We start from the raw sequence: 16,622 nt of genomic DNA, 5'->3' as shown, positions 1-16,622 counted from the left end.
ACAATGCAAAATATGGCACACAAAAAAAAGTTTCCTTAGAGAACAAAATTTGATAAACTAGTAAAGAAAGTTTTTCAGAATTTATAAAACAAAAATTCAATTGATCAAGTCGTCCAAATGAGCTGTCGGTGAAGTGATTGTCATCGCTGCCTAAGAAAAGTGTACAATAATTACTGTTGATTAAATCTAAATTTCACATTGAACATAAAATTTAAGATATAATTTAAATTTCTTGAATAAATTAAATACGAAAAAAAAACAAAAACATTAACACATAAAAACCACATAAATAATTTTATATTATTATATTTTATGATTAAACTAATGTTAGGTTAACTTTATGTAACATTTAAAGTCTGACACAGTTCATCTTTACCTAAACATTTTACTACTATGATTTACTATATTAGATTTTCTTTATTTTTATTACCACTCATTTCTAAGTTACTCAACGCAAGTGGATAATTTATACAAACTTGCACAGTTTTATATCAAGTGTTCCTCGCATCGGGCAAAACCCCGTGATACATAAAATTCAAAGTTGCTTTATAGAATTTAGGGATGAAGGGTTCCATATCTACTTTTGTTGGACACAATCACATGTTGGCATGCGCGGGAATGACATTGCGGCTAAAACCACTCAAATAACAAGCAATAACTTTGTAACACCTCCGGATTTTAAACTAAATATGTAAATGTACAACAGGCTTGGAAAGAACATTGGAATAAACAAATTAATAACAAACTGTGGGAAATTTATCCTAATCTTGACAACTTCAGAACAATACATATTGATCGCAAAACCCAGGTTATAATCAATAGATTGTGCATTGGTCATTCTCGCTTTGCATGTACTAAAATTTGAACCTGCACCTAGTTCTTCCCTATGACGTGTTGACATTACTATTAAACACACTTTAACTGACTGCGAACGATTCAAACATTTATATGAGGAGCAAACTTTTTGGCAGCTTTTATCCTAACATTCAATCTTTGCTTGGTGACCCTATACATCACAACCTTTTAAAGTTTATCAAAACTATAGGACTTTTATTCTTTACTTTATGAAAAAATACATCAGTTTGACCTAGATTAAAACCTAGTGACTGGCACAGTATAGCCATTTCTGGCTCTTGTGCCAATAAACTCCAACAAACCAACTAACGCTAAACCTAGCACCATTAAGGCCATTATAATGCGATCTCTTGAATTGGTATTACAGATTGCATTAAGTAGTAAAATTTATTATCGTCATATAATGTTTAAACTTTGTGAATTTTTGAAAATTGAGACCAGTATGTCAAGTAGTCTTTTACTTCACTACTGAATTTAAGTTCCATTACGGGTAATTTCAATGTCCCCCCCCCCCACTATAACCGCAAGCATAGGAATCTTAGTTAACACTTTTTCAGTTCAAGAGTTCTAAGAATCCATCTTCACAGGTTTCTGCAGCCTTGAAATAGTCTCCTTATTTGACTGCAACGGTGCCTTGGTGATGTTTATCTAGTCCTCTATCAAACAGGACAATTTGTCTTTCAGTTGCATTACTAAAACTGAGGCGACTTTTATATCTTGCATCTCCTTATTCAATTTATTGCCTAATTTGTTTGCACAAGGAAGTTTGAAAATTCTTTTGATGAACTTTTAATGGCGATAATTCCATTATTTTTATTAATTAACTGGCTTCATGTTGGGCAACACAGATCGTATAGCTAAATTAGCGATTTTTAAATTTTTTTAAACAATTTTCTAAATATTTATGTAATTTGTCAGTTTTAAGGTGCATATAATTCTTTACAGCAAAATGGTACATAAATAAATTAAAGATATAGTTTTGAACTTAATAAAAATCACTGCTTTTATAAATTTACTTTATATATAGGTACATATTTTTGCACCTTAATTGTGGCCTTCTTATTTTACTTGGCAACAAAGACTTGAAAACACTGTTAGCAGAGAAAACTCACTTCTTTTGGGGTGAATGCAAGGGGCGCAGGATCAAGGCAACTACAGACGCTGCCGTACCCTTCAATGTGGTTACAGAAACCTCTTCTTCTATTGTTTTCTTCATTATCTGCCCAATCACATTCACTCTCTAAAAAGAAAATACAAATATTTAGAAAACAGATTCAGGAGAAAGACTTATTTTTCCTTTAAAAAAATAAATGAATAAAGGATAGGGACTTATTCCCATGTTGGCAGTTCTGGAATTAGCAATTCCTTTCAAATCCCCAGAACCAGGATTTTGATGACCAAAAATCCCTGTAAATGCCTTTAAAAATGTAAAAATAAAGTCTTTAAAATATAAAAAAGCTTTATTATTTAATTTTTTTTTTTAGCTAATACAATGTAACGCATGCTAAAATAACCACACAAAAAAGAGAATTTACTGACTTCTAAACATAATAAAAAAGAGAAAAAACGAATATTGAAAAAAACTAAATTATTTTTTATGTTGAAAAAAAACCCCCATAAAAAGTGGAAAAATGTCCAAAAATGCAAATATCATCAAAATGTGGGCCTTACAGATCACATTGCTATACCCATTTGGCTTCGTCATAAATGTTTGTTCATTCAAAAAGTAATTTAAAAAAATTTAAAATCATAACAGACAATTTTAGTTACCAAACATCTTAAATGAATTCAAAAGACAAGTATTTAAAAGCTTGAATTATTAAACAAGACATTTTTATTTTGTGATTGCTTATAAAAATTATTAAAACATACAATTTGGATAGAAGTAAGAATCTTATCTCTTGCATAAATGCTGCATTCTTGGAAAAATCAAGCCATAAAAAATTAAATTCATTACAATTTCAACAAAAACCAACCTTTTAATACACTGTAGCGTAAATAAGTAACAAAATCTTTCAATTAGCATTATTTTTTTTAATAAAAAGTTTGAACAGAGTTTTTGCAGTTCCATTCAGCTGATATTTTCATTTCAAATTGCTTTAAGAACAATTGTTTACCTTTAAATTAAAAAATAGAACCATGTGTCTTTGTATAAAACAAAATATATTTCTAACAAAATTTTCAAACTATTTTTAAAAAAGAAAGTCAAAATACCTGGTAAAAGAGTGAATTTATGATTCATTATTAAACTTTAATCTAAAATATCATAGAAATAAATTTTTACAATCTTATCGGCAATTTCTTTTAACTAACTAAAATTTTTGTTCTGAACAATTTTTCTTTTTGATTGCAATATATTTATTTTCAAGATAGACCCAGAAATATTCCAAAAATGCTTGTATCTTATCAAGACAACACAAATAAATTTTTTAAAAATTCCTACTACATTACCCGGCCAAAAATATCCGTACATCAATTGGTACGAACATCAGAGCGTCCAGAAGCACATATTGAAATGATGTTGGTCACCCCCTTTAGCCACGATGACAGCCTTCTGTGGAAGACTTTTCACTCATTTTAGGATTTCCATTACAGCTGTGCTTGCAGTGAGGATGGCTACGTCATGGGGCTCTGAGAAGGCCTTTTTGAACACATATTTCGTCAAACCACGTATGTGCAAGCCTCGATGCGTGAATGTAAGAGAAATGGGCCTTCATAGAGTTGGGAATGCAGTATTGTCCGCAGACATCTCAGAGTTCCAACCGCAAGAACTGACAGGCCAAACCATGAGAAACACCATCCCCCACACACACATCATTATACTTCCACCCTCATAACAACCGAATACTTTTACACAAATGTATATTCTATACCAGTTCCACTAATTTTTATTTAAAAAAATAATAATTAGTTTAGCTTATACTTTTTCCTTCTTCAATGATGAACTTTCATTATGCAAGACATTTTAAGTCAAATACTGTGGAATGCTTCTCAAATCTAATTAAATATGAATTTTAAATCGACAAAGGATTACGAGTCACTGTGGTTATTAGTATCAAGTATACTTTTCTTTGCAGCTCTTTCAAAAATATAGAGAAATAAACTAGAATACATGTTATAAACTAATTCTAGAAAAAGCCAGTTTGACTATTCTGAGAAGAATGGAGGTCAATCAGTAAGACTGTTGAACAATAAAAACAAGGTCTTTTTCTTTTTAGGAGCAAGCAATATTTAAGTATCCAATTGGCATTATCTTGTCTTACACACTAAAGACATGTTAAAACAGGAAAAAGATACATAAAATTGCGAAACCCTTGCAAAATATTAAATATAACCTACTTTATAAAAAAAAACTCAAGTACAAAAGATAAAATTAATTACGTTATTCTACGTAAAATATTCGTATAGTTTATATAAATTTTAATTAAACTATTTATATTATAATTTTATTAGTATTACATTTATCAAACTATTAATCAATTGATAATAAAATATTTATCAAGTTATTTAAAAGATAAAATAAATGTTAAAATATCTATTTAGTTTGACTAATAAAATTCTATTTAAACAGACAAGTGATTGCTTAAAGAAGAAATTATTTGAAATTCTATTTTCAATTTTTTTAAGTGCTTCATTTTCTATATTTTTGTTCATAGAAAATAAATAAAAGACTGGAATTTTTATCCACAAAATTATTTATAAAATTGAGAAAAAAATTTTTGTCAAACAAATTTTTTTCTCATCAACACTTATAAGAACATATTTAAAAAAAATACATCTTCTTCATTTTTCGCATTTTATTCATCGTTATCGCAGCAAAGAAAATAAATTTCAATTGTGAAAGCCATGAAAACAACTGAAAAAAGATTGATGGTAATACCAAGTGCATACACAATGAAATTCAATGAGTCGAAAGGGGGTTAATTAAATGTACTTTTCGAGATTCACAAGTTACAAAGAATAATATTGCATTAAAAACATCAATATTTTAAGAATATACGAAAATCATTAGTGATAACTAAGGAAAAATTTATTGAAAAAATAATAGAGTTAATGCATCAAAAAGTGAATGCTCAAGCTCACGTTTTGAATTCCTCGTATCATAATATTATCTTGATTTTTAACAATCATTTGAAATCCACAGCAATAACAGCCAAGAAAGCCCAATCATTACGTCACATGGATTTTGCTGAAAACGAGCATGTGAAATAATAGTCATTCAAACTTCTCGTTTCTTAATAATATTGTAGAAAAATACAGGGATTTAAAAAATACATGCGCATATCAGTAGCAAATACTTGTGAAAAAGTAAATTAAAAAAACGAGGTATCATAACGTCAAAAAGTGACTAATGAATGCAAGAACTGAATTTTAATAATATTTTGAATAATACTGAACTGAATTTAAATAATAATATATAAACAAAACTGAAATTAAAAAAAGAATAAAACATTGAGAAAATTTGCAGCAATAATAGCCGATAAAACTATCGAAACACCACGTTTATTTACGATGGTATCGACCACATCAAAAAGTGATGACTTAAATGCGTGATTCAAATTTTGAGAGGCATAACAATACCAGAATTTTAATAACCATAAGAAAATCAATTGAATTAACTGTAAAAGAAAAGTTCAAAGATTCGAAGCACGGATTTAATGATGATATCGAGTGTGTTGAAAAGTGATAACTGAAAAGCATGATTTGAAATCGTAATATCCCATTAAAAATTAATTAGATCTACTAGTAGCCAAATAAAAAAAGAAGGCAAATATTGTCACATTGATTAATTAATTCTTTTCTTACAAATCTGAATTTGAGGCAAAATTGCTAGCGATTAAAATATAAGTTTAAACACAAATGAAAAAAAAAGAGATTTTTTTTCCAGCGAACAATCTCTAAATATTTGCCATTTCAGAATTATTTTTAGATTATCAGTTTTATACTTTTGTGTTTGCCTCAATAATTCATTCATTTCAGATGAAATTATGGATTATATATTTCTTTGGTCTTGTGTTCTTGAAGTTTACCAGAAGTTGTGACTTTCTCAAACAAATCTGCGTTAAAAAAGTTAGGATCACACCTGAATGAGAACTTAAGAAAAAAGGGGGGTGCTAGTAAGGGTGGAATAAAAGTCTTGTTAACAAGATTTTGCACAAGTAACCAAATTTAAGTTTTAGATTAGCGAAACTCTGAGGAAAGTTTGTCAGAATATAAATTAGAAAAAACGATCTTGAGAGCAATGGAATTCCACTAATTAGCAGAAAAATCAGGTGCCAGACTAAATTACTTATTCTATAGTTTAACTGATGGAATATTAATTGAACTATTTATATTACAGATTGAATAATAAAATATTTATCAAACTATCAGAAATAAATTAAGTGAAATATTATGCTGTTCACTATGAATTGAACTATTTATTAAATACTCAACAATTCAATAACTAAATTTTTCTGTATAAAAATGTTACTTTTGTAAAGGAACCTACCTTCGACTGGGACTAAAGGAACTTCAACTCTCAACAATACAGGTGCACCCCAGCTGTTGAATTCAGGACTTTTACTGTAATTTTCCCCATATAATTTACCTGCACATAATCATAAATTTAATAATTAAAATTTGGTTTATTTAAAAAAAAATACAAAACATTTATACAAACAATCTATAGCTTTTAAGCAAAAATATAGCATTTTTAGAATTATGATTGAAGCTGGAACAATAATGTACCATTACTGTACATTGATTTGATAAAAATGTAAATTTTATTATAATTATTTACAATTAACATTTCAATTACACAATATTATTAAATTTGAAATTCTACCTTTTATTAATTACAAATTTTGAATTATCCAATTTATAGAATTACCTTGCGCAAATCCATTTTTTTAGACCAATCCAAATTAATGGGCAAATCCTAAGTTTCAGTACGAGTGTGTTAAAAAATATTATCCACTTCTTTGCAGTCTACATTGTAATTTCAAGTTTTGTAATCTGGCAAATTATTTTTGAATATTTTGCAGTCATTTCTGCAAGGCTCGGGAGATAGAACACTCGCCTGTCCACGAGGTGATCAGGCTTTGAATCCCAAAGATGACTGGTCCAGATAAATTCTATACCCGGCTCGCACCAGCCACAGTGCCAATGTAAAATATCCTCAGTGGTAGATGGATCATGGGTCCCCTTACCATTGGGCTAACAGGGGGAGGTTTTCCACCTCCATGTAACTGTATAACCATCGAAATGTCCTCCAAGAAGGCAAAATTTCTCCCAATACTTGATCCAAGAGTTCCCTTGTCTTCTGGATCGGGTTGAAAATTATAAGACTACGGAATTGAACATTTGTAGTCGTTAACTCAAAAACTGAGACAGATGTTCGACAACGGATGTAAAATAAAATCCAATTTAAAAGACAATAGAACTGAGTAAAGTATCAGAAAAAACCTTTTCCATCAATGAAAAGAAAAATCGAGAAATGTGTTATATGAAAAAGAAAGCATTTTATTTAAAACAATGGATAACAATTATTAATTGTCATGCAGAAATATGCATAACATATTTCCTAACATTTAAAAAGTATATTATCATCTTATTTGATTTTCTCAATAAATAAAAATCATTCCTTTTGTACCACAACCTTGAATTGAGTGCTGAATAAAACCTATTTTTAGAGATTCCCTTTACAGAGTGCATAGCCAAATTATTCAACAAAAAATAAGCACCTTTTAAGCAGTCAAAAAATATTTTTAAGCACTTTAAAAAAGTATCATAATTAGGCAGGGTTGGAAAGGTTTTGACAATAGACGGTTTTATCCTGTTTTAACCGTCATGTCAAAAAGAAAACTTTTGTCATTATTTTTGACAATTGTCAAAAATCATAAAATATTGAATCGAATGGCGTTTTTATACGCCATGGACTGACAATACGTCAAAATAGATTTTTGCATAAATCGAAGTTAAAATCAACATAGTGAAGGAAAAATCTCATTTTGAAAAAGGGAAAATGAAGCACTTTTTAAAAACACTCAATGAAAAGAGCACTTTTTAAAAACGCTATGGACCCTGCTTTACATCACCCTCTGACACATTTGCGTAGAATTTGAAATCTGTTGTATGGTTTTCAAAATGTTTTATTAAAATTTGTTGCTTCTCACACTTTCTTTTTCCGGCAACACATTAAAATGTGTATGAAAATGTGTATGTGCCTTCATAATAAATTAAAGCAAACTAATAGACATGGATTCCGTAACTTGTCTTGGCCTCCAAAGTTATACATGTCATTTTTGATTTCTTGACGGACGGAGGTGTCCTGTTGGCCTTGCAGCCACATTCTTTGGGTCATTTTCAAAGTTCACTATTTTATTAATTCATACGAACAGTACACCAAAAAAATAATTAATTATGTACCCTGAATAATTTTTGATCTAGTGATTGTATCTTCACGTTTAGGATTCCATCTTAGTAATTCGAGGGGGTGACCTCAAATATGCGAAGAAATCATACCAAAAATGTTCTTCCTCTGAATAAACATACCTTTTTTCAACAGATTCAGATTTCATGCCCCCTAATATAGGGATTCGGACCCCCAAAACAGAGAGAGTAGTCGCAATTTGAGAAATATAGCTCACATAATTTTATCAAGAGAGCGCTCCAAAATTTGGACCCTTTAATGTTAGCTTTACTTTTCACATATTTCACCATATCCAGGGAACTTTTTAAACGAATTGAAAAAATTTTGCACAAAATTACAAAATTCTTTTGTCTAACTAATAATTATATGCAAAAAATAAATTTTAGTAAATATTTGTTATTATTTTATTTAATAATGTTTAAAAAAAATTTAGAATTGTAAGGTATACAGTCATTATTTCAAAGTATGTAATTTTACATGGCAAAATACAAAATTGGTTGAAAAGTTCCTGAGATATTGCATTTTAGAAAAGTCGTATATCTAAAATCAATTTCTCAGTTCAACATATTTCATTTAAATTAATTTATATTTTACCAAGTAAAATTGCATCCTCAAAAGTGATATCAAAAATTTTATACTTTACAAGTCAAAATTTTTTAGTCCAACAAAGTAAAAATATTTACCAAAAGTTATATTTTGCATTTAATTATTTTTGGACAAACAAATTTTATTATGTGTGCAAAGATTTTTTTTAATTTGCATTCTAAAGATATGACAAAATACATGAAAAGTAAAATTAAGGGGTCGAAACTTTGATTTGCTGACCTCACCATGGAGTCCACATTTCCCAGATTAGGGCTCCCCTCCTACATTTCAAAGATCAGAAATCCGAATCGGTTGGGAAAAAAAGGGTGTTTATTCAGAGAAAGTACATTTTTGTGTCTGATTTTGAAACTTAAAATATAGCCTGCACTTATTAATTAGCCTATTTGAGGGCACCCCCTGGAATCATTAAGATTGATTCCTAGAATGTGAAGATCCGATCATTAGATCAAAGGCTAATCATGGAGGTACGCTTTACTTGGCACACTGTAAAATTAAAAATTAAGAATAATTTTTATTTTGCGGGACCTCCAGGTTTACAAAATTAAAAGATTTTTATTGTTCATCAAATTTGTTTTCTTCATTTATGGAATTTATGATTTTTAATAAATAATTGCTCATCTTTATCACTCAGCAGAATAGAATAATTGGACAAATGGATAATTTCCTTTAATAATTCTTCAAGCACTGTTTCCCCACAAACAATTACTATTTCTTCAACTAATCAGCATCAACAAAACAATTATTTCATCATACATAATTTTAAATCTATAGTCTACTTCAATGGCAAAATTAAGAAAGACAGACCTTCAGAAATAGTTATTTAGGAATCCAAATTAGCTTAGTGTACATTTCTAAATATACACATAATAAGGCAAAACAATGATTTCAACAAACAATGGAGCAGAGCTTAAATGCTTTAAAAACAAAGTAAAAAGTCAAATTAGTGCAAAAAAAACTAGACAATGCTTGCATTCCCTAAATAACCATAATTACTTATTGAGGTGTAAAATTTTATAATATTATATAGTTGTACTCCTTTATATTATAGTTAGTTTATATAATAGTTTATATATATAATAGATAGTTTATATTATATAGTTGTACCTCCTTTCTGTGTGGCCATAGTCCACATGTCTCTCCAACCAATGACCTGAGCTTTTTTGCTGCCTAACCGCTTCAATAATTCCCTAGCAGGTTGCTTCATCTGGAATGTTCCCTCATCCTGTACACAAACACAATCACAGTTAAATACATTAAATTTAGAAATTTCTTTTACAATATTCAGAACACTATATGCGATTAACATGGGCTATAGGTGGCAACACTTTGAGCGCTTTTACCATTAGCGTGTGAATAGTCATAGGAGATGAAAGTACGTTAGTTTCTGTCTGGATTTTCTAATAGATTAAAAACTGTAAAATTAAAAACAAACTGAAAACATCAAATAGGGTGGTGTATATAAATGTACGTATGTGTGTATACCTTTAATATTTCATATATGCGTGTAGTTAAAATAATAAAGGTATATTTAACTACTAAAGATTTAATAAAAAATAAAGAATATAATACTTTTTTTCATCTATAAATACAATAAAGCTAAAACCATATAAATATGCTTATAATGCAACATAAAATAAATAATTGAATGGATTTAATTTTAAATGAATTTTAAATAATTTTTAATTATGCTCTTTTATCAATTTTGAAAACATACTCAATAAAAACAATATAGATTTGTTCAGGCAGACAACAGAAAAAAAAACTAATTTCCACTTATGCTTTTGATTGTAGCAAGCATAGTGTATATGTAAGCTGTTAAGTGTAAATAAAAGCATAATTAACAATATTTAAAAAACTATCTGAATATGAAAATGATAGTTTATAAAATTTTTAGGGACATTATAGCTTGACTTTAAATTTACTCACATTTATTATTTTATATTTTTATTTCATAAATATATTCATTTAAAGTAACACAGATTCACATTAGCACAATTAAACTCAAAAGATTGAGGTAAATTTTATTATTTTTCATTCGGTTAAATTTCAATTATATGCACTTACATAAATAACAAACTTCCCCCCCCCCAAAAAAAAAGTCCAATCTAACATCAAGAATCATATATTCTAATGGACTTGCTAAAAACAGCAAAACAGCAGTTCGTATGGAGCATTGTTGAATACATAATATAGGGTATTCTCACGAACACACTGGATGAAGCCTATTTGAGTCTTTAGATTGTGAGTCTTGCTACAGTCATATTCTCGCCAAAAGGAATGATAAGGAAATCTAATTAGTCTATTATACAGGATAGCTGCATTCCTTTTAATTAAATTAGTCAACGGTTGTTGATCACAAAGTAATTGCATAGCAAGTATGGGGGTAGTTTAAACTCCTCCTGAAATCATACTCAATACCTGGTTTTGGAAGGTATCAAGGAGTTTTAAGACTCCATCCGAAGCCGAGATCAACACTTCATTGCAATAATTCAAAATCAGTTGAATATAGATCTTGTAAGTTGAGTTTAAAGTATCTTTTCCGCACCCCCATTTAACTCCTGCTAGTCTCTTAAGGATTAAGAGTCTCTTCTTTGCCATTGTTATGACATGCTCAACATGTCTGTTCCATTTTAGTCTGCAATCAAAGATGCAGCCCCGATAAGTTGAAACATCATTATGTTGCAAAGTAGTACCCTTAAAAACAAGGCGGGGAGAGAAAGGTTGTCTATTTAAAGTAAAAAAATTGACTTCTTTAAGGTTTACAGTCTGTTATCCATACACCAACAATCGAGTCTTTTAAGAGTCTAATTTAGGGTGATATTTAATCCGGATTGGTCCTTTTCCTTCTCTAATGTTAATTTCATTTTTTGTGTATTTTGTCATATTTTGAGAACTTTTAATACGAATGAAAAACTTTTGCACAAAATTATAAAATTGATTTATACAACGAGAATCCCATACTAAAAATAAAATATTTTATTAAAATTTATTTAATAATAGTTGAAAAATGTTGAATCGTAAGGTATACAATGTTTCACATTATTTTAAAGTATCTAAGTTTACATGGAAAAATACAAAATGCGAGCGACATCGGTTGAACAATTCCTGAGAAATTGAATTTTAAAAATACGATTTTTTAAAATTCGATTTCTCAGAAACTATTCAACCAATCTCTCTCAAATTTCGTATTTTGGTATAATTCTTATATTTGTAAAATTAGATACTTTAAAAGGATGAAAAAAATTGTATTCCTTAGAATTCAAAATTTTTTTGACTATTATTAGATAAAATATTTAAAAAATAAATATTTACCAAAATTTATTTTTTGCTTGAAATTATCTTTGGATAAATGAATCTTATAATTGTGTGAAAAATTTTCAATTTGCTTAAGAAGTTCTCGAGATAAGGCAAAATATGCAAAATGTAAAATTAACATTAAGGGGTGCAAACTTTGGACCGCTCACCTGACGATATTATTGGGTCCATATTTTGGGGGCCAGAAACCCAGATCTGAAAAAAAAGGTATGTTTATTCAGAGAAAGTACGTTTTTGAGTCTGATTTTGTAGTTTAAATTATATAAACTAGCATATTTGAGGGATCTCCTCCTCGAATCACTAAGATTGTGTAGTAGAACGTGAAGATCCGATCATTAGATCAAAAGTTATTCTGTTTTTTGGGTGCACTGTACATGTATATAATATATATGAACATCGGATGTATATATGTACAATATAAGCGTGTCAAATGTATGTATGCACATACGTAAAATATATGCATATACAATGCGAAAAATAAAGAACGGATTACCTCCAATAACTTTTGATCTAATGATTTTCAAGTTCTCGAACTCATTCTTAATGGTTCGAGGGAGTGACTCATGCTAATTAATTAGTGCAACGACTTTTTTAATTTAAGAAATCAGTACCCAAAACTTATTTTCTCTGAATAAATATATCTTTCTTATAACCGATTCGGATTTCTGACCAACAAAATATAGGGGATCGGTGCCATCTGGAAAGCATGGTTCCAATAGATCAGTCAGAAGTGCGGGCCAAAGTTCGGACACCTTAATATTAATTTAACCCCTTCGCGACGGGAAAAGCGCGAAAACGCACTTAACGCTGAGGCCGGCAGTCTCTCCAGGACGGAAGGGTTTTTTGCTGTTAAGCCTAATTCCATTAAATTACCAAAATATCAAAGCGTTGTTTAATATTGTTCTGTAGAGTATTTAAATGACATATGCTTTATATATATTTCTAGGGATACTTTATTTACTTAAATTATTTCTTGCCCAAATATATATTATTTTACTCATTTTATTTTCATTATGTACTTATCATTTAATAGCATTTAACATTACATATCATTAACATGCAAAAAAGTATGTTTCTTCAGAGAAAATACCTCTTTGTGCATGATTAACTTAAAATATCATCTGCACCTTATTTCTGGTATCAAATAGGAAACATCACAAATCAGGCAAGTAGGAAAAGGAATACATTTTAAGGTTTTGAATATAAAAATGATGGAATTGAATCACTTTTATATATTGCCTTCAATTAATCACATTGAAAATTGCTAACAAGGTGGTATCTTTAAAATCTGTGTAAATGATGTATGTTTACTTTTATGGTAAAAATGAGTATTCTTCCATCTGAGACCATGTTGAGGAACAAAGACATTGCCTCATCTTCATGCGGTGAGTATGTGTCAAACATGCGTTGAGCCATCACGCTCCCCTGAAAACATATTCATAGACATCAGTGAAAATAACTTAAATTAATAATAATTTTAAGGTTGAATTCAAAACATTACCGTTGCTTGATTTAGGACTAGTACATGGATTCCCCTCCCTTTGTTGTCTTCAGCATCTTCCAAAATCTGTAATAGTTCATTCACACAGTTTGCATTTATGAAATTCTAATTAGAGAAAGGTATTAATCTCTATGTAGGCATAGAAGAAAATTATGGACGAATTTAATATTGAAAAAGTAACACTTAGATAAATTAAAAATTATACAACACTGAAATTTTATACTTAATATAAAATAATAAAATTAAATCCAAGTTCTAGTTTTAGTTCTAATTTATGCTCTTTTGCTTTTCTATAAGGAGAGACGATTAAGTTCTAAAACAAATAGTTTGAAAGATTAGATTTCTTTATTTCTTGCTTCCTTCAAATTGTTTTTCTTTTCTAGTTATTATTCTTAGAATTGTTTAAGGAACAGAAATTTTTTTTAAATAATTATTATAAAAAATTAAAAATTTATAATAAAAATCATAAAATCTCTAGATAAAAGCTATAGTATATTAGTATTAAAAGGTAAATTATCAGCAAGAAACGTGCAGCTTTTTATAAAGGTTAAAAAAACTTTATCAAAGCTGTAGTTTTTACACAGGGGTTACACAGCTTTCATAAAGTTTTTTTTTTTTTTTTTTTGCCTCAATAAAAGCTTGTGCCAATTCTTTTTTTTTTTTTAAGGTTGCACACAGGATTTTTGAGTTGGATAAAACAGCAGTTTCATAAGATTACATGGTGCTTGCAACAAAAAATAAGCATCTTTTAATAAGTACTTTTTAAGCACTCAAAACATATTTTTAAGCACTATATACATTAACAAAATGCAAAATAATTTTCAAAGACAATTACATAATCGTGATAAAATAATTAGTTTTTGATTAACTCTTTTTCTTTTTTATTATATTAGCCATTAAAAAATGATCTAAGAAATTTCAGACGGTGGAGAATGAAGCTTGAAATTGAGAATATCTTGCAAAATGCAGAAGAGTTGCACATGAGAGTGCAATAATCTCACAGAGCCCAGCTCAGTAGACGCACAAGCGGACTCGCAAGTATTTCATAAAATCCGTAAAATGATTAGCACTTTCATATGCTGTGGACTGACGGTACGCTGAAATAAATTGTGAAAGTGTTGAATAGAACAATGTGAAATGCAACGTTTTGCATAATATGTGGGGAAAATTGACATGGCAAAGAAAAAAATCTCATTTTCAAAAAGGGAAAATTAAACACTTGTTAAAAACACCCAATGAAAAAAGCACCTTGAAGGGCTTTTAAAAAAGGAAAATCGAAAATAAGCACTTTTTAAAAACACTAAGCACCATGGATTAAGCCTTTTGCAAGCATTAACTTGCATAAAATTTGTACTATTTTTAAAATCATTTTAAAGAAGAAAGCAGTTATTTTTGACACAATCTGTAACTGCAATACTCGACATCAGCAGCTGATTTTAAACAAAATTCAATTAAAGGTTCAGCCTACTACGAATTCAAATCCACATCAATCATTAAAATTTAAACAAAATTTTTAGAAATTTTTTTAACACTACAAGGCTTAAAAAAAGAAAACGTGGAAATGTTACAAAACGTGGAAAATACTGACGAGTTCCATAAGCTCCTCAATGTAATCAAATAGTTGTTTCATCATAAACAAATTTTTAATCGTTTTAGTTTTTTGAAGTGATTATTTCCTAACTTAAAAAAATCTTTTAATGAGAGAAAACAAAAAATTAAATTTTACAAAAAAGAAAGAAAGCAACTCAGTCATCTATACAATAAATTTAGTAAATAAGAATGAAATATCAATTCATAGCAAATAGGAATGCAATGACATATAACAATGAAAGATGAGTTCTTACAGTTGTGCCATCAACTGAGACTGATACTTTTGATTGACTGGAAAGTACTTCTACAGTTAATGTTTTAGGCAAACTCTCCTGCAGCCTGAAGCTGTTATGGCGATTTTCTCCTCCATCTAGTCCATCTGAATCGCCTTCAAAAACATACATCATCATCATTATTAAATATGTACAGTAATGTAAACAATTTTAAGCAACATTTTTAATATATTAAGTAGTTTAGATCAGAAAATGTTAAATGTTGTAAATAGTTTATGCTAATAATTTTTCTCACTCTCGAATTAGAAGATTTCCTCTTTTATTGAACTATGGAATTATACAAATATTCCACTTTTAGGACTCCCTTAATATTTTATTGAAAAATGTTTAAGTACTGGTTGCCAATTTTAAAAAAAAAGCTTTCTGAAAAATATTTACTGAGTAAAACTATTGTGAATCACGTCATTTTTGTGTTAAAAAATGCCTATTTATGAGCTGACTAAACAGATAGTGAATTTAATGCATTCCTATGTCTCTGGACAATGGAGTCTATATTTTCGATTAATTTAAATAGTACTACAGTTAATTGTGGAAAATGAAGTGATTCAAATACAGACGTTATTAGAGCATAACAATCCCAAATTGTACTCCTCTATCAAAAACCAATCTAGCAGAGAAAAAAAAAACTAGTGAACTGGAAACATTAAAAAAAATTCTTTTCTTTAGTCTCCCCCACCCCCATAAAAAATGGTAAATGATATTTTGAGCACTGAACAAACATTTAAATGTCAGATTTAACAAAACTTTGGATTTCAAGGCAAAATGAAAGAAACAGTTTTTTTTTTTAAATGAAATTATTGGAATTATTTGTAGGACTGATCAGAATTTCCATGCTTTAAATAATCACGCAAACCATTCCTTTTTCAATCATTCATAATCGAAACATGATAGTATTACAGGGTATCTGCTACATTTTAGATTTTCAAATCCATGACTTTCTATGACTAATTCCAAGAATTATCATGACATAACTATTTTCTCCGACAAAAATACAACACTAAATTTAAAAAGGCATTATAATAACATTAATTGAAATGATAGGTATTAC

At 29.0% G+C, this 16,622-nt stretch overlaps 1 protein-coding gene across 1 annotated transcript in view; it reads right to left on the bottom strand.

Moving 5' to 3' along the window:
• Positions 1-16,622, bottom strand: part of LOC107445532 (protein O-linked-mannose beta-1,2-N-acetylglucosaminyltransferase 1) — a 99,087-nt gene that overhangs the window by 23,464 nt on the left and 59,001 nt on the right. The window contains exons 5-10 of the mRNA XM_043050135.2: positions 15,536-15,669; positions 13,692-13,757; positions 13,502-13,615; positions 9,980-10,097; positions 6,347-6,445; positions 1,968-2,095 (exon numbers count right to left, since the gene is read on the bottom strand). Of these exons, the coding sequence (XP_042906069.1) occupies positions 1,968-2,095; positions 6,347-6,445; positions 9,980-10,097; positions 13,502-13,615; positions 13,692-13,757; positions 15,536-15,669 (659 nt within the window). The remainder of the gene's footprint in view (positions 1-1,967; positions 2,096-6,346; positions 6,446-9,979; positions 10,098-13,501; positions 13,616-13,691; positions 13,758-15,535; positions 15,670-16,622) is intronic.

Source organism: Parasteatoda tepidariorum, chromosome 4, assembly GCF_043381705.1.
Source record: "Parasteatoda tepidariorum isolate YZ-2023 chromosome 4, CAS_Ptep_4.0, whole genome shotgun sequence".
Lineage (NCBI taxonomy): Eukaryota > Metazoa > Arthropoda > Arachnida > Araneae > Theridiidae > Parasteatoda > Parasteatoda tepidariorum.
This window is presented reverse-complemented; position numbering and strand designations above follow the sequence as displayed.